The sequence below is a fragment of the Siphateles boraxobius genome, unplaced genomic scaffold (genome assembly GCF_051911475.1).
Source record: "Siphateles boraxobius isolate OS27281-9 unplaced genomic scaffold, OSU_SipBor_1 5, whole genome shotgun sequence".
Lineage (NCBI taxonomy): Eukaryota > Metazoa > Chordata > Actinopteri > Cypriniformes > Leuciscidae > Siphateles > Siphateles boraxobius.
Genome location: NW_027509141.1, coordinates 4,867,501 through 4,886,547, shown reverse-complemented (window position 1 = coordinate 4,886,547; position 19,047 = coordinate 4,867,501). Strand labels below are relative to the sequence as shown.

The 19,047-nt window shown below is 39.1% G+C and overlaps 1 protein-coding gene across 2 annotated transcripts in view; it reads right to left on the bottom strand.

Moving 5' to 3' along the window:
- The window catches only part of iars1 (isoleucyl-tRNA synthetase 1), a 101,239-nt gene that overhangs the window by 20,953 nt on the left and 61,239 nt on the right, over positions 1–19,047 (bottom strand). For both annotated transcript variants that reach the window (XM_077202572.1, XM_077202574.1), the window contains exons 27-29: positions 11,735–11,847; positions 10,391–10,486; positions 3,081–3,257 (exon numbers count right to left, since the gene is read on the bottom strand). In XM_077202572.1, coding sequence (XP_077058687.1) covers positions 3,081–3,257; positions 10,391–10,486; positions 11,735–11,847 — 386 coding nt within the window. The remainder of the gene's footprint in view (positions 1–3,080; positions 3,258–10,390; positions 10,487–11,734; positions 11,848–19,047) is intronic.

Genomic DNA, 19,047 nt, shown 5'->3' with positions numbered 1-19,047 from the left:
AACACGAATGGCAAGTAAGTGTGTGGGCGGATCTCGGGCGCTGTTGCTATTATACCGGCGGGATAAATGATTCTTGCGCCCAATGCAAATCTAAAATGGGTTGGTCTGAAGGAGCTACATTACTCATAGGTGTGGTTTGGTCGTTACGTGCAATAAACCAATCAGAGAGTCATCTCACATTCCCTTTAAAGGGGTCATGACATGAGAAACCAAATTTGCCTTGATCTTTTGGTTTATAAGAGGTCTTTGTACCATTAAAACTTCCTGCAAGTTTCATAGCTTAAGACGTCCTCCCCATTATAATCAAACAATTTATTTAATCAAGCTCTAAATACTTCCTGCAAGTTTCATAGCTTAAGACGTCCTCCCCATTATAAACAAACAATTTATTTAATCAAGCTCTAAATACTTCCTGCAAGTTTCATAGCTTAAGACGTCCTCCCCATTATAAACAAACAATTTATTTAATCAAGCTCTAAATACAGCTCGTTGAGGATCCATGGTTCGAAGTGACGTCACGGTACGAAGTGACGTACCAGTCGTTTGCATATGACCGCCTAAAGAGCAAGACGACTACGCCTCATTTCGCATCATTGTCGCGCGCACATGTGTTCAGTCAACGTGCAGCGAGTGTGTCTGTTTACAAGGATATCGCGATGCCACGCAGACGTGCTGTTCCCCTTCTGTGGACAACAACATGTTTGAATACGCTGCCGAAAGATCCAGACGTCAGGGAAAAATGGTTGCAGTTTATTTTTTGCGGACGTCCCAGTCACGGCATTGTTACTTTAAGCTGTCTTCTCTACATTTCAAGGATGACTGTTTTGAGAACAAACCACAGTATGATGCTGGCTTTGCCAGACAACTTTTGCTTAAAGATCAGACCGTGCCGACTATTCTAGGCCCAACAACGACGTCGCACACTGCAAGTAATGCATTTCATCTTAAAACTACTTTTTAAAACGTTAATTGCAGTTTCATTCATTATGAATAATCAGTGTTTTTACTTAGTTTACTTGCATATTGTTTTCAGAGTCCGTCATGTTCAGGGCAGGCCCCGCATTAAAAGATGTAGGATGTCAAACTGACCGACCCACTCAGACAAATAATTTTCAAATGTTAGCGAATTATAGGATGATTACGCAACAATACCCCGTTTTCAAGTGTCTCGGGTTACAAATGACATATTAATTCAAAATAGTTAAACACTTTCCATGTGGACACGGGCTGATCCATTCTTAGTTGTTGTGGTGATGGTTAATTTTCTTCTGATTCCTCATCTGATTCTGGCTCAAACATATAGGATTGTATCATTGCAACTGGAGACATCGCCTCACACGCAGCAATCGCCCGCACCTGCTACTAATGTAAACAGTTCCGCAGAATCCGCACGTTCGGGGGCATTGATAATTTATGTGTAAGCACTGACGGTAGCCAATCATAACAGTGGGTGTTAACACTGAACTCTTAAAGGGGAAACACCCCCAAAACAGACTGTTTGAATCAGAGGATGGGAAACAGGGTGGGAAAAGGTCATAAATCACTGAATTTTAAAAGGTTTTTGTCCAAAAAACTATAGTAATAATATAATTGCACCTAAGGCAACATAATAAAACAAAAAACAAAACCATGTCATGACCTCTTTAAGAGCAGGCACGCTTGTTCTATGGCGGTTGCTATTATGATGGCGGATTTGCCAGACGCACGCCAGGAGTGGTTCAAAGCCGAGGAGACCGACGTTCTCGTCAGGGCCGTAAAAGACAGAAAAGTGACATTGTATGGGGATGGGAGAAACCCACCCAAATTAGCTTCGGTTAAATAGGCGTATAATTATTTGGGTAAATGTGTAAACTAGAATTATGCCTATTTTTTCACATCTTCATGGACACCACAATGATTTCCCTCGTGTGTTAATATTTTTCCTTGTATTTATGTATGGTTTGCAAAAATGGGAACTGCTGTGTCTGTGTAAATGAGCGAAGCAAAGTGTATGCGAGTTGTGCACACGCTACATTATGGCCACGCATGCGCCCTTAAAATATAATCTATTTAACGCGCCACTGACTTTAGACTAGGTTTTTCCTGGTCTGTGGCAGGATTATTTTCTGGAACTGTAAAATAGCACCAGGGAGCGTTTGCGCCGGAACACGCCTCCTCTTTTCCTTAACTGCCCTGGAGCACAAGCTCATTCCCAAATTTACCGACGTGTGTCTGTGGAGGGAAAAGTCGGCTGTGCGTCGGGAGAAAAGTCAATTGCGCTGGATCTCAACAAGACTGTGTTTCACCACAGAGGGACTTTAATGTCGCTATTTTTTAACTGTTAACCCTTCAAATGATTCAGACATTCAGGACTAATTAATGGACTGCTGTATTGTGCTGGACAGCATAGGATATAATCTGCAGTTTTTAAACAATCTGCCGATGGGTAATAGCGAAAATAACTGCTTTTATCAGCCGATACCGATTATTGACAGATACATCAGTGCATCCGTACCTACAGTCAAACCAAAAATTATTCAGATTTTTTTTTGTTTACTAGTGGGTGCAGGACACTATAGTTCATTTATGCAAGTGAGTATAGCAAAATACAGTAAACTGTGAAATATTATACTCAAAATTTCTTCATACAGTGACTACCTGTAAAATGTATTAAAATTTGGGACCAAAAATGATTCCGACACTTTGAGCTGATCATGTTTTGCTGAAGTGTTTTTTCTTTAATTGCTAATGATTCTTTTTACGCCACAGACTGAACAACATGAAGCATTGCTTGGTAACTGGTTGAGCTAAACTGGTATTATCTAAATGTGTAGTTAAATTTAACAGCTGTCAGATATTCAACATAATTCATGTGTGAGACAGTCTAAGGATGGACAAAACCAGTGAAATGCCAACAGATCTGGAAACTCTGAGTTTTTCTCATATTTTATTACCATTTTTTAACTATAGTGAATAAACTGCGATTATGTGAGAAATGTTGGAGGTGTCTGAATAAACTTTGGTTTGACTGTATATATATCAAATGTTGGCAGAATGAGTATCTGGGCATCTCTTGAGTTCAAAGTCGATCAGTGCGTCACCTGAGTTTTCTCCTTGACGATCACACTGGCATTCTGGGCCACTGGATAGGGCTTTAGAGGAGCTTTAGTAGTGGCCAAGATAAAGTCCGTGTGTGCTTGGATGACTTGATCCAGGTATTTCCCAGCCGGCTGAGTGCTGTAGTACACAGTGATCTCATCCGTCGGGACCAGATGACCCTGAAACGACAAGTTTGGACACATTACAGCCTTGTATGCAGGAGTAGTCACCAGTCATTTAAAATGCTAAATTTGGTGTTACATTGTGTGTGTAAAAGAATGGGATTGGACTTGGTGCTGGAAACACGATGCAAAATACAGAATTATTTTAAATGAACATTTTTGCATTCTTTCACTGACTAGATATATTTAAAATAATGTAGGACACTTTTTACTGGTAACATCAGACATTTGGCATTATCAGGACCCTCAAATATTCCCACATTAAATTATTATACATTATATTCAACATTATAGTAGTTTAATGTAGTACTGACACTAAAACTCTGAAAACTTAAAAAAAAAATCACACACAGTAATTTTCATTTTGGGTGAACTATACGGAATACATATTGTCACTATCCACGATACATATTGTTGCATTTTTGTATTGCGATATATAGTGAAACAATATATTGTTACACCCCTAGTAATGATACTCAATATTATACATTATTTAGTTAAACATTTTCTGAAATATCAGCACCTCCTTTCAGTGAACATTTATTACTCTTGAGTTTCTCAGTGATGACGAAAAGCTCATTTAATCAGCCTTCATTTCAAAGAAGTGTACTGGGACATGCCTGCAAGTGCTAATAATTTCCCCAAAGCAGACGCTACGAGGAAACGGGCTTGTTGTGGAAAATATGGCCTTGGTCATTCGGAACCTTTGAACAACGAGCAAAAAAAAAACAACACACAATAGCTTCTGCTTTTCCATGAACCCTCCCTGGTTACCAACTCTCATCTCAGCAAACGCTGAAAAATTAATTCCCTCCCATGGAAAATTCCCTCCGATTTTTTTTCAGACTTTCAATAAGAGAGGAATTCGGTCCTGGCGGGCGTCCACGTGCCCTTCCCCCTCACATGGAAAAAAACGCTTGTTTATTAAGAAAAAAAGGAGGACAGGGGGGGAAGGAAATCTGTCTTACTTTACTGATTTCCACAAAACTTCAAAGGACTGTTTGTCTTTAAGCTTTATTAAGACCGAACAATTGCTCAACGCATGCAGAACTCTGGGGTGGAAAGATTGTCCAAATAGCATCTCTCATGAGTCTGGGAAAAACAAGGGAGCTTGACCCCGAGAAAGAGAGAAAGAGAGAGAGAGAGAGAGAGAGAGAGAGAGAGAGAGAGAGAGAAGAGAGAGAGAGAGAGAGAGAGAGAGAGAGAGAAAGAGAGAGAGGGAGAGAGAGCGAGGGAGAGAGAGGGAGAGAGAGAAAGGGAGAGAGAGAGAGAGAGAGAGAGAGAGAGAGAGAGAGAGAGAGAGAGAGAGTGTGAGAGAGAGAGGGAGAGAGAGAGAGAGAGAGAGAGAGAGAGAGGGAGAGAGAGAGAGAGAGAGGGAGAGAGGGAGAGAGAGAGGGACAAACACTTGACGGGAGGAGACGTCAGAGGTGTGGAAACACACAACAGAAATAAGACTAAAAACCTTCATTAAAATATCTACTGGCTTAACGCTCCTCTGGAGAAAACCAGTGAGAACAGAACTGCAAAAATGAACTAATTTTAAAATTAGTCCCACCATTGGTTGAGTCAAGGTCCTTGGACACTTTTGTATGCGTTTGTTCGCATTCGTCATCCTAAAAATTGGTAATGCACAGAAACCTTGCACATTGAGTCTGATGCATATTAGTTCATCCGTTTGCAAAAAAATTTTTGCAAAACAATACAAAATGGAGTCTTCAAGAAGTGAGGATGCTTTTGTTGTCCTCTCTCTTCTTAAAAAGAGAAATAAGAGGAATAATTGGGTCCATCCAATCCTGAGATTGCGTAGAGAGGAAGGTGAGATTAAAGTTTACTTCAGGATATCAGTGGCTTAGTTTGATGCTTTTCTGGCAGTCTTAAGTTCTAGTATGCAGTCAGCAGCCAGTCAGTCAGTCAGTCTTACTTTACGGTATCAAATTAGGCCAATCTACGTTTTTATGAAACTGATATAAAAAAAAAAGCTATGAACAGTTTAAAAGATTTTTTTATGTCTAACTTGTAAGACTAGTCTTAGAAGGTTTATGCAACCGGCCCATGTGTCCTATCCTTCTTGCGTAGGCTCGCTCTATAAACACAATAATACTTCTTTTTAAAACTGGGTACAATGAGATGACTATTCTACTCACCCTTCAACCATCGAACATTAAAAAGACATTTAAAGGTGTAAAAGCATCAACAAGGTACTGTCAACATGAATAACCCCAAAAGCGTGAATCTTTACACAGAAATAACGGACGGGTTAAATATTACTTTTGTAATTATCTAAAATACATTGCCTTTATCAAAAATGTTCCTTAACCTCAGCATTGCGTGAAAGCAAACTATTCTGAAAGTGATTTCCTTCATTTTGAAAGATTGTACTTGTGAAAACAAACCTGGAAAGAGACGAGATGATTTGAGAAGAAAAACTTTCTAGAGATTCTTTGTGCATCCCAGTGAATTATTAATGGGATATTTCGTAAATTAAATCGGGAGAACAGACCTCAAATATGCAATAATGGTTGTCCTTTTTCATACTATTACAGCGGTATTGCAAAGGAAAAAAAATGTAAAAAAAATATTACGATTTTTGTTATTTTTGTTATAACGGGAGAACAGACCACAAATTGGGGTGTCACGATTCTCCAAATCCTTGATTCGATTAAATTTTCGATTCTAAGGTAACAGTTCGATTCGATTCTCGATTTTTACTTTTTTTTTTATAAAGCACAGGTTGCTATGCAATTTTTAAACTAGATTTTTATGCAATATAATATATGACCTTTGTTCGCAATGTACCACACACTACATTGTCAAATTTAAAATATTTAATAATAACATAAATGTAACAATAACGCGAACGTTGTCAACATAACTCACTGGAAATCCAAAATACTTCCACACCGGCGACTTCAGTGAAAGAGGAGGGGGTTCAAGTTTCGTCGATGGGTCTCCTCATCTGCAGTTGCCATGCTATATCTTGTGGCTGGCTGTAGCTAAGTTAGAGGACTCACAGCCTTTCAACACGTGTGGGTTTTTTCCACGCCGTGATGAGTCGTTCATGAACGATCCGTTCATTGCCTCTGACACGCCACAAAGGAACAAGACTCGGAAGGTAAAGTAATTATTTATGTTTCCTGTAAATTATTTTTGACTGCATTATAATGATTTCTTAATTCAGAATATGATCAAGATTGCGTAGGTGGATGTGTACGGGGAATTTGCCTGTTAAAAGTATAACATTTAAAGCCCCTGAAATGAACAAAATGACTAGAAAAAAGATTTGTTCATTTTGATGAACGAGATCAAACGAGAGAGTCAGTAAAATGATCCGAACTTCCCATCACGGGCGTGGCAGCATCGACGATTCCATTTTTTAATTCAAAGTTCGAGATTGTGACTTAATTTCGGTCGATATCGATTTAAAATCAAAATCGTGACACCCCTAACCACAAATGTGCAATATATGTTGCCCTTTTTCATACGATGTTAAAATACCATGTGTTATATTATTCTCATGATGTTTGAAAATAAAACCTTAAGGAAAATTGACAGATAAGCTTTATTTATAGGGCAAGCTTATGATTTGAAATGATTAGTTTCAGTCTTTTTGAATGGAATTTCCCCAAACCAGAAGAACCACCCAAAATTCATAATTCGCAGTAAGATCGTCATTAAAAAAAATGGTCAGGAATAAGATGGTCATGAATAAGATGATCATGAATAAGATGGTCATGAATAAGATGATCATGAATAAGATGGTGAGGAATAAGATGGTCAGGAATAAGATGGTCAGGAAAAAGATGGTCAGGAATAAGATGGTCATGAATAAGATGATCATGAATAAGATGGTCATGAATAAGATGGTCAGGAATAAGATGGTCAGGAATAAGATGGTCAGGAAAAAGATGGTCAGGAAAAAGATGGTCAGGAATAAGATGGTCAGGAAAAAGATGGTCATGAATAAGATGGTCAGGAATAAGATGGTCAGGAAAAGATGGTCATGAAAAAGATGGTAATGAAAAAGATGGTCATGAATAAGATCGTCATGAATAAGATGGTCATGAAAAAGATGGTCATGAAAAAGATGGTCAGGAAAAAGATGGTCATGAATAAGATGGTCAGGAAAAAGATGGTCAGGAAAAAGATCGTCATGAATAAGATGGTCAGGAAAAAGATCGTCATGAATAAGATGGTCAGGAAAAATATGGTAAGGAAAAAGATCGTCATGAAAAAGATCGTCAGGAATAAGATAGTCATGAATAAGATGGTCAGGAAAAAGATGGTCAGGAAAAAGATCGTCATGATGGTCAGGAAAAAGATGGTCAGGAAAAAGATCGTCATGAAAAAGATTGTCAGGAATAAGATCGTCATGAATAAGATGGTCAGGAAAAAGATGGTCAGGAAAAAGATCGTCATGAATAAGATGGTCAGGAATAAGATGGTCAGGAAAAAGATGGTCATGAAAAAGATGGTCATGAAAAAGATGGTCATGAAAAAGATGGTCAGGAATAAGATGGTCAGGAAAAAGATCGTCATGAAAAAGATGGTCAGGAAAAAGATCGTCATGAAAAAGATGGTCAGGAAGAAGATCGTCATGAAAAAGATGGTCAGGAATAAGATGGTCAGGAAAAAGATCGTCATGAATAAGATGGTCATGAATAAGATGGTCAGCAAAAAGATCTTCATCTTATTCCTGACCATCTTATTCCTGACCATCTTATTCCTCACCATCTTATTCCTGACCATCTTTTTCATGGTGAGGAATAAGATTGTCAGGAATAAGATGGTCAGGAAAAGATGGTCAGGAATAAGATGGTCATGAAAAAGATGGTCAGGAATAAGATGGTCAGGAATAAGATCGTCATGAAAAAGATGGTCAGGAATAAGATGGTCAGGAAAAAGATGGTCAGGAAAAATATCGCCATGAATAAGATGGTCAGGAATGAGATGGTCAGGAAAAAGAACGTCAAGAATAAGATGGTCAGGAAAAAGATCGTCATGAAAAAGATTGTCAGGAATAAGATGGTCAGGAAAAAGATGGTCAGGAAAAAGACCGTCACATCATCATGAATAAGATGGTCAGGAATAAGATGGTCAGGAAAAAGATCGTCAGGAAAAAGATGGTCAGGAAAAAGATCTTCATGAAAGAGATGGTCAGGAATAAGATGGTCAGGAATAAGATGGTCAGGAATAAGATGGTCAGGAATAAGATCGTCAGGAATAAGATGGTCATGAAAAAGATCGTCATGAATAAGATGGTCAGGAATAAGATGGTCATGAAAAAGATGGTCAGGAATAAGATGGTCAGGAATAAGATGGTCAGGAATAAGATGGTCATGAAAAAGATGGTCAGGAATAAGATGGTCATGAATAAGATCGTCATGAAAAAGATCGTCATGAATAAGATGGTCAGGAAAAAGATGGTCAGGAATAAGATGGTCAGGAAAAAGATGGTCAGGAATAAGATGGTCAGGAAAAAGATGGTCAGGAATAAGATGGTCAGGAATAAGATGGTCAGGAAAAGATGGTCAGGAAAAAGATGGTCAGGAATAAGATGGTCAGGAAAAAGATGGTCAGGAAAAAGATTGTCAGGAATAAGATGGTCAGGAATAAGATGGTCAGGAATAAGATCTTCAGGAATAAGATGGTCAGGAAAAAGATGGTCAGGAATAAGATGGTCAGGAAAAAGATGGTCAGGAATAAGATGGTCAGGAATAAGATCGTCATGAAAAAGATGGTCAGGAATAAGATGGTCAGGAAAAAGATGGTCAGGAAAAAGATCGCCATGAATAAGATGGTCAGGAATGAGATGGTCAGGAAAAAGAACGTCAAGAATAAGATGGTCAGGAAAAAGATCGTCATGAAAAAGATTGTCAGGAATAAGATGGTCAGGAAAAAGATGGTCAGGAAAAAGATCGTCACATCGTCATGAATAAGATGGTCAGGAATAAGATGGTCAGGAAAAAGATCGTCAGGAAAAAGATGGTCAGGAAAAAGATCTTCATGAAAGAGATGGTCAGGAATAAGATGGTCAGGAATAAGATGGTCAGGAATAAGTTGGTCATGAATAAGATCGTCAGGAATGGTCAGGAAAAATATGGTCAGGAAAAAGATTGTCAGGAATAAGATGGTCAGGAATAAGATGGTCAGGAATAAGATGGTCAGGAATAAGATGGTCAGGAAAAAGATGGTCAGGAATAAGATGGTCAGGAAAAAGATGGTCAGGAAAAAGATTGTCAGGAATAAGATGGTCAGGAATAAGATCTTCAGGAATAAGATGGTCAGGAAAAAGATGGTCAGGAATAAGATGGTCAGGAAAAAGATGGTCAGGAATAAGATGGTCAGGAAAAAGATGGTCAGGAATAAGATGGTCAGGAAAAAGATGGTCAGGAATAAGATGGTCAGGAAAAAGATGGTCAGGAATAAGATGGTCAGGAATAAGATGGTCAGGAATAAGATGGTCAGGAATATGATGGTCAGGAATATGATGGTCAGGAAAAAGATGGTCAGGAATAAGATGGTCAGGAATAAGATGGTCCGGAATAAGATGGTCAGGAATAAGATGGTCAGGAATGGTCAGGAAAAATATGGTCAGGAAAAAGATTGTCAGGAATAAGATGGTCAGGAATAAGATGGTCAGGAATAAGATGGTCAGGAATAAGATGGTCAGGAAAAAGATGGTCAGGAAAAAGATGGTCAGGAAAAAGATGGTCAGGAAAAAGATGGTCAGGAATAAGATGGTCAGGAAAAAGATGGTCAGGAATAAGATCGTCAGGAATAAGATGGTCAGGAATAAGATGGTCAGGAAAAAGATGGTCAGGAAAAAGATTGTCAGGAATAAGATGGTCAGGAATAAGATGGTCATGAATAAGATGGTCATGAATAAGATGGTCAGGAATAAGATTGTCAGGAATAAGATGGTCAGGAAAAAGATGGTCAGGAAAAAGATTGTCAGGAATAAGATGGTCAGGAATAAGATGGTCATGAATAAGATGGTCAGGAATAAGATGGTCAGGAATAAGATGGTCATGAATAAGATGGTCAGGAAAAAGATCGTCATGAATAAGATCGTTAGGAATAAGGTGTATAGAAATGAATCTGACTGGACTTGCTTTACTTCAGGTCCTCACCTTCTTGCGTAGCTTCTGGATGCGGTTGATGACCTCACGGGCCACTCCTTCATCCACCATGGACTGATCCGGCGTGACGTCGAGCAGAACCAGTACCTGTGAAGACAAACATCTGTGTTCGGATCACTGCAGGACAGGAGCGTGTGGACAGAGTAAACACAGCGGCTAGCCTAAGTCTGACAGAAAAATATGACTCTGTTACGCCGTTTCTAAGCTCATTGACATGCCTGTACGGTATAGAATTATGTATAAGTAGTGCTGGGCGGTATAACCAAAAGTTTATATGACGCTATTTTTTCAAAATTATACCGGTTTCATGGTATATGACAGTATTTTGTTTTTCAAGCATGACTGGGTGTTAACCACATTTTCTACTGAGTGAGAGAGGAAATACTGCAGTAGATTGACTAGAATGCTCTTATTTACTGTCATAAGTCAATATTGTAGAAAAATCTACACTAATACAGGTTTGCAAGGCCCCACAAATTGATGGTGTTTACAGAGAGTTGCCAGTAGGAGGCACTTTACAGCGCAAAAACAGTGGTTTCCACGGTAACGGCTCATAAATGCTGCTTTATCAGGAAAAATAAAGAAAGTTTAAATGAAATTATAAAACTGTTAGTTCCAGTCCTTGATTCTGATTGGTCAATAGCTGTGTTTTATTTACGACAAAACCAATGGTTCTATGTATCACTACACAACACCCCTAGCAACCACTCTTAGCAATCCGTTTCAAGCTACATCCATATATGGTTTGAAATCCTATTTAAATCCCATTTCTGGAAATCCTTCTCAGTCTGACTGCTTGTGTTTATGTGACTTTCTCACAGCACGTAAAACATAAACGGCAGAAGTTGTTATAGGAAACATGCGTAAAGTCGCTGCCGAAACAATGCAGTTCCGGACGAGCAGAAAATGACAATATAACAGAGACGTATTTTGAAACCGGCGGAGACGATTTTTACATTTCACATTTACATTTTACATTTCAGTGTTGTAATTGAAATAAGACAACATTTCTATTGCAAACTCCTCCATGTTGTGGTTGTTGCTGTTTTCGGCGTATTCCTACCAACGCAGCGTCATTCCCATGAAACCAATGCAGATTCCGGGAAACGAAAGAGCCGCATGGACACAAACATCAGATCTGAACAGTTGCGATACTGCACAGTGTGGACATCAATCATTTTAGATCAGATTCCAATCGGATACACAAATAATCGGATTGGGACTGACAGTGTGAACAAGCCCTGCGTATTTTTTTATCTCCATGTTTTGATTGTTGTTCTTTATTGTGAAGCACATTAAACTGTGCTATATAAAAATGAAATGCAGACTGAGCACCTGCGCGTCTGAATGGGCCTCGTACTGAGCCGGTGTTCCCGACGTCTGATCGAAGATGTACATCAGACGCAGATCTTCCTCACGCAGATCATGACCGTCCACAACGATAGATCCTGCAGACAGGAACAGATGTGTGTGTAACAATACATCATGTCACAATATATCGCAATACAAAAATGCAACATGTATCCTGGATAGTGACCGTATATATTGTCGATAGTTCACCCAAAATAAAAATTACTGTATGAGAAAATCTGTTTTCAGAGTTTTAGTGTCAGTACTACATTAAACTACTACATAATTCTGAATATAATGTATAATAATGCAGTGGGGGAATATTTGTGGGTCCTGATAATGCCAAATGTCTGATGTTACCAGTAAAAGTGGCCTACATTAGTTTAAATATATCTAGTCAGTGACAGTGAAAGCATATTTGTCTAAAATAACTCTGTATGTTCAGCTTCAGAATCATGAATATTGTTATTCTGGTGTCTCTATTGTCCTGTGCTTTGGGTTTCAGCACCAATCATATTCATTTACACACACAATCTAATATCAAATTTAGCATTTTAATCAACAGTAAATTTTTTGTTAACCTTTTATCATATGTCTTGGGAGTATCGCAATAATATCACATCGTGAACCCAGTATTTCTGATAATGATAGAGCAACTGAAACTTTTTGGTAATACATTAAAATAATAAATATAATCTTTATAAATAATTTTAGGGCTGTGCAATAATTAATCGCATCCAAAATAAACAATTGTGTTTATATAATATATGTGTGTGTGCGGTATATAATTATTTTGCATATATAAATACATATGCATGTATATATTTAAGAATTATTTGCATGTATATATATATATATATATAAATTATATTATATATAAATATTTCATACATAATACATTTTTCTTAAAATATATAAATGCATGTGTGTATTTATATATACAAAATTATACACAGTACACACACATATATTATGTAAAACATTTTTATATTATATATTCCCTAATTTTTTACACTTTCTTTATCAATGAATGTGCATGAATTACTATCTTGTGATTGGGTAGTAAGTAACTGATTAGATGTAATCTGGCTTAATTATACACTTGTAATATAGTATATATTATGTTTCAAAATACTCATAATCAGACTACAGTTTATTTTGCTTAATACTTCTTAATACATTTATGTGGCATGGTTTTGACTCCACAGATTACTTTGTGTCATTGTTTCTGTTGTTACAGTAATGAGAAATCGTGGGGAAAATATTTGCCAAACACGATATTTGAAGGCCCTCCAAGATACTTCTGCTATAATGACAAATCAATTGAATTTTTTGTATTTACAGAAACGCCTAAATCCTTGGAGTGGCGACATATTTAAACATTAAAATATCCATAATTCCTTTAAAGCAATGAAACTTCACTAGTTTCTGATTACGTGGCTTGAGAAAATATACATATTTCTTCAAATATTAATTTACAAGTTAAAAAGACTTTTCCAGGTCCAGAAATTACACTTTTTAAAATCAAGCCCCCTAGTGGGTCCAATAAATATATATATTTTTTAAAGGGGGAAAATTCTGCATGAATATTACTGCTTCTGTTGTTAGATTAATGAGAATTTGTGAGAAATCTCCAGCGACAGCCTGCTTTCATTCACATCTCATCTATTTCATCACGATTTCCCAGTCTTATCCGGCGGCTACGCTCATTCCAGCCGCAGTGTTTCATATAAAGGGCATGAAAATGCTTCAGAAAGGGGAGCGTTGAACACGACTATCAGATCATTGCACTGTAATGGGAGATTTGCATGGCTGGTTGAGCTGTTCTCCAACAGGTTCAGTAACCAGTGCCACATTAGAGCCACATCAGAGCCAGAGAACAGAGCTGAGCGATTCCCGTCAGATCTCAACGCATTCAAAACCACTTCTACTGTTGATGTTCATTTTGTTTATGTACATTTATCATTATCAATAAATAGGATGTTTTTAATGCACTGAGAATTTATTATGTACCACATTTTAAGCACACGTTCACCTTGTCATTATTGTAGTTTTTCTCCATTTTTTTTTTTTCATTTTAATGGTTGAATTACATTTTAATCTTACTAACTAATGTAATGTCTAATTAATTGAAACCATTAAACTCATACAACTGAACAACAATTTATTAAAAGTTGAACAAAAATTATATTTGTTTTATCAAATATAATTTAATTGTTTCCAAATTCCATGTTTTCTGTTTAAATTGGTTTAATTAAATATCTATGATTTTCAATAAACTATAAATTTAAGTAAAATAAATATTTTTGTTTATTGCAAAGCATGTATAATTAATGAAAAAAGTGTGAGTGAGTGAATGAGGGAATGAGTGAGCTAGAATGAATGAGTGAGTGAATGAGTGAGAGAGCGTGAGTGAGTGAATGAGTGAGCGAATGAGAGAGCTAGAATGAGTGAGTGAATGAGAGAGCTAGAATGAGTGAGTGAATGAGAGAGCTAGAATGAGTGAGTGAATGAGAGAGCTAGAATGAGTGAGCGAATGAGAGAGCTAGAATGAGTGAGCGAATGAGAGAGCTAGAATGAGTGAGTGAATGAGTGAGAGAGCGTGAGTGAGTGAATGAGTGAGCGAATGAGTGAGCGAATGAGTGAGAGAGCGTGAGTGAGTGAATGAGTGAGTGAATGAGTGAGAGAGCGTGAGTGAGTGAATGAGAGAGCGTGAGTGAGTGAATGAGTGAGTGAATGAGTGAGAGAGCGTGAGTGAGGTAATGAGTGAGTGAATGAGTGAGAAAGCGTGAGTGAGTGAATGAGTGAGCGAATGAGAGAGAGAGCGTGAGTGAGCAAGCGAGTTAGTGAGTGAATGAGTGAGTGAGAAAGCGTGAGTGAATGAGTCAGAGTGTGTGTGAGCGTGAGTGAGTGAGTGAGTGTGAGAGAGTGAGTGAGTGAGAGTGAGTGAGCGATAGAGTGAGTGAGTGAGAAAGCGTGAGTGAATGAGTCAGAGTGTGTGTGAGAGCGTGAGTGAGTGAGTGTGAGAGAGTGAGTGAGTGAGAGTGAGTGAGAGATAGAGTGAGTGAGTGAGTGAGAAAGCGTGAGTGAGTGTGAGAGAGTGAGTGAGTGAGTGAGAGTGAGTGAGAGATAGAGTGAGTGAGTGAGTGAGAGAGAAAGCGTGAGTGAGAGTGAGTGAGAGATAGAGTGAGTGGGTGAGTGAGTGAGTGAGTGTGAGAGAGTGAGTGAGTGAGAGATAGAGTGAGTGAGTGAGTGAGTGAGTGAGTGAGTGAGAGCGTGAGTGAGTGAGTGAGTGAGTGAGTGAGTGAGTGAGTGAGTGAGTGAGTGAGAGTGAGTGAGAGATAGAGTGAGTGAGTGAGTGAGTGAGTGAGTGAGTGAGTGAGTGAGTGAGTGAGAGAGAGAGAGTTCTGATGACAGTTGGCAGAAAAAATATGAGCTCCTGATATCAACAACATTTTGCCAGAAAACGTTTTTTATGACTCAAACTGTAATTAGATGATTGGAAACTTAACTGTGAACAAAAGAGGCATAAGATTTTGAAGGTAAGACCTCTGAAAACAATTTAATTTTTTTTGGCGCAGTGGATAAGACACATGCCTTTGGTGTGAGAGACCCGGGTTCGAATCCACTGTGAGACACCAATGTGTCCCTGAGCAAGACACTTAACCCCTAGTTGCTCAAGAGGCGTGCGACCTCTGACATATATGGCAATTGTAAGTCGCTTTGGATAAAAGCGTCAGCTAAATGAATAAATGTAAATGTAATGTAAAATGTAAATGTAACTGCTAGCCAAGCTAACATTCAGTGGCAGTTAATTCAGTTGAGAACAAAATGGGCCTACCTAAAGCAGAGGCATTTTTCAAAAATGAAGAGGAGCTGGAGATAATATATCCAGCAGAAGTTAAATCTACTAAAGATAATAAAAAGATGAAAGAGATGATCCTGAGAGAGAACCCAGAGTTACTGCTGTCTGACTACAGTGGACCAGAAGACAACAGAGTCCGGTGTAACCTGCTGTTCTTCACTGAACACCCATCAGCCTGGCACACCATCCTCAGCTCTGCCATGACATGTAGAAGAAAAGGAGGCATCAGCAAAGGCAGACAACTCACTCTGGAAGGAGACAACGACACAAAGCTGATTGTGAACCTCTATCATAACGGAACAGTCATGGTCCAGGGACCAGAAACCAGCCTTAATGAATTCCAGAGGAACTTCAAAAACCTTAAAGTGGAGGTTCAGAAGATTAAGAAAGATCCTGAAGTGAAGAGAAGCACAGAGGAGGGACTCTGCAACACAACGGACACAAACACTGACCCAGGCTCAAGAAGTCCTCGGACAAACAGACACATCAGCACTCCTGTGTCTCCCAAGATAAAGGCCTTGAGAGACAACATCGCGGAGCTGGAGCAGGACTACTACTTGTTTAAAGAGGAAACTACCAACAACATCCACCAGCTCCTGAATATGTCCAGCCATCACAGCATTCAACAACTACAACAGCTCTGCTCGGCCGTTAAACATCTGGAGGAGGCCAATCAGGAGCTGCGACAGGAGCTGAGGAGGGTGAGAGAGGAGCTGGGTAGAAGAGAACAACACGGCCACACACTGGAGAGACTGCTGGAAGAGACCAGAAACCAGCTGCACACAAAACAACATCAGCAGTGTGTCAGCACTCAAACACACAGCGCCTCCACTCCTGAACGCATCCCAACATCAGCAGTGTCAGCACACACAAAAAAGAGCTCCTTCACTCCTGAACGCATCCCATCCACAGCTCAACATCAGCAGTGTGTCAGTACACCATCACGGAGCTCCTTCACTCCTGCAACCCCACAATCTCATCAAGCCCCTCAGAGGAAAGGCAGCAGCAGCATCACACCATACCGTCCACCAACTACAACACCATCCACGAGCACCGGCAGAGATCAGGCGAGTAAAGACAACATCGTCATCCTCTGTGACTCCAACGGCCACCATCTTGACAAACAGACGTCTGTTTCCGGGCAGATCGGTGAAGAAGTTCTGGTGTCCCACCTCACACTCTGCTTTGAGACTGCTGCGAGAGGGAGTGTTGGGCGCACCGTCACACATCATTCTTCACACCGGAGCAAACGACATCAGTGCAAGGCTGGACGTCACTAAAGCCCTGTCCAACGTGGTGAAAACAGCCAGCAGGATCTACCCCGGAGCCAAGGTCATCATCTCAACCCTTCTACCTCGCAGAGACGTCCCTCAAAGGATCATCAACACAATCAACGCGGAGATAGTCAACATCTGTGCTTCAATGCCGAACGTTCACATAGCCAACCATCAGCGCATCACCCATGAGCATCTATATGATCGTATCCACATCCATCGAGAGGGCATGAGACTGTTCGCAAAAACCATCAAGGAGTCAGCCCTGAAACGCCCGCAGAAAACACCCCCTGAGCGCGAGTCAGTCAGACAGACAGACAGCTACGCCGCTGTAGTGGCAGGAACAGGTAGAGCTGACACCACTGACCTGATCCAGATCAAACACATGCTGCAAATTATATGTGACAATATGTTAGCCTAAATACTCATAGTGTGTCTGTCAAGAATGAGCATTATTTCTTAACCATTTTTACAATTTTTTAAAATTTTTATTTTATTTAATTTTATAATTTATTTTTTATTTTTTATTCCATGTACGAAATTGACTGACTCACCATACTTCTATATAACCTCTATATTACCTTTCTAATTGATTAATATATATTTTAAAACATGATTGGGTCATGAATTTCATACATTTTTCTGGTAAATCCAATATTCGTCAATGTCATCGTTTAAAATAACATGCTATAACATTCAGGGGATTGTCTCTTCTGCTTTTGGGGAGAAAATTACTAACCCTGATTTTGTTAATATTGTATATAGTTCAGATATAATTATATTACTTGAGACATGGTGTCGTTTAGACTAAATCTGCACTCATCCAAACTACAGAGAGCTACGAATCCCTTCAATCAAACAGCCTAATATTAAAAACGGAAGAGATTCAGGAGGAATCATAGTTTGGTTTAAAGATCATTTGTGGCACTATATTCAGCCTGTGAAAAAAGGGAAAACACATATTTGGTTAAAACTTCAAAAAGAGCTTTTGTGTTTAGATGAGGACATGTACCTGTGTGCCACATATATCCCCCCATATGAGTCTCCTTATTATAATGAAGACATCATCCCAACCCTACAGTCAGAGATCGTTTACTTTCAATCTCTAGGATCAGTTCTGTTAATGGGGGATCTGAACGCTAGAACGGGGAAGGAAGCGGATTACATTACCTCAGATGGAGACAAACATATTAACAACTCACATATATATCAACGGAAACACTTTACGAAGGCACGTCAGAATTATGACAACACGATAAACAGGCACGGAAAACAAGTCCTACAGCTCTACCAAAGCCTGGGTATGTATATAGTTAACGGCAGAACAAAGGGAGATTCTCTGGGTCGGTTCACCTACTGCTCATATCTGGGCAGCAGCACAGTAGATTACGCCATCACTGATGTAGACCACAGTAAAGTCAACTATTACACAGTGATGCCACAGCTGCCATTATCAGACCACAGTCACACAGTCCTCAGTCTGAACAGATCCGTGAACCTCCGGCCTTCAGATGCGAAGGTTAAACTGCACCCCCTCCCCTCCACATTTTTATGGGGTAAAGACAGTCCTGCCCAGTACGAAGCCCAGCTCCACAGCACTCGGGTCCAGAACATGATAGATTCATGTCTGTCTAAGTCATTTAACGAAGAGAAGAAAATTATCAATTTAGCAACCCATCAATTAAATGAAATATTTTCTACAGTGGTCAGAAAAGCCCTGAGAAAAAGAAAAAAGTATAGATGTAAGAAAGAAATTGCTAAAGATGGTTGGTTTGATAAAGAATGCCAAAAATTTAGAAAAGAATTAAGATCATTATCCAATGTAAAACACAGAGACCCTGCAAACCAACAAACACGAGACAAATATCAGCAAACCCTCAAAACATACAAGTCAATACTAATACAGAAAAAAGCGGATCACATGAAAGCAAAGCTTAATAAGATTGAGGAGGCAGTAGATCAGAATTCTTTTTGGGAATTATGGAATAAATTAGATAAATCAAAAGAACCTAAACACATTCCCATCTATGACCCAATTATCTGGACCGAACATTTTTGAAAACTCTATTCCCAAAACGAACCAACACTCACCCAAAAACATCTGACCTCCCAACTCTATAACCTGGAACGCACTGTAAAAGACCAGCTAAACCATTTAG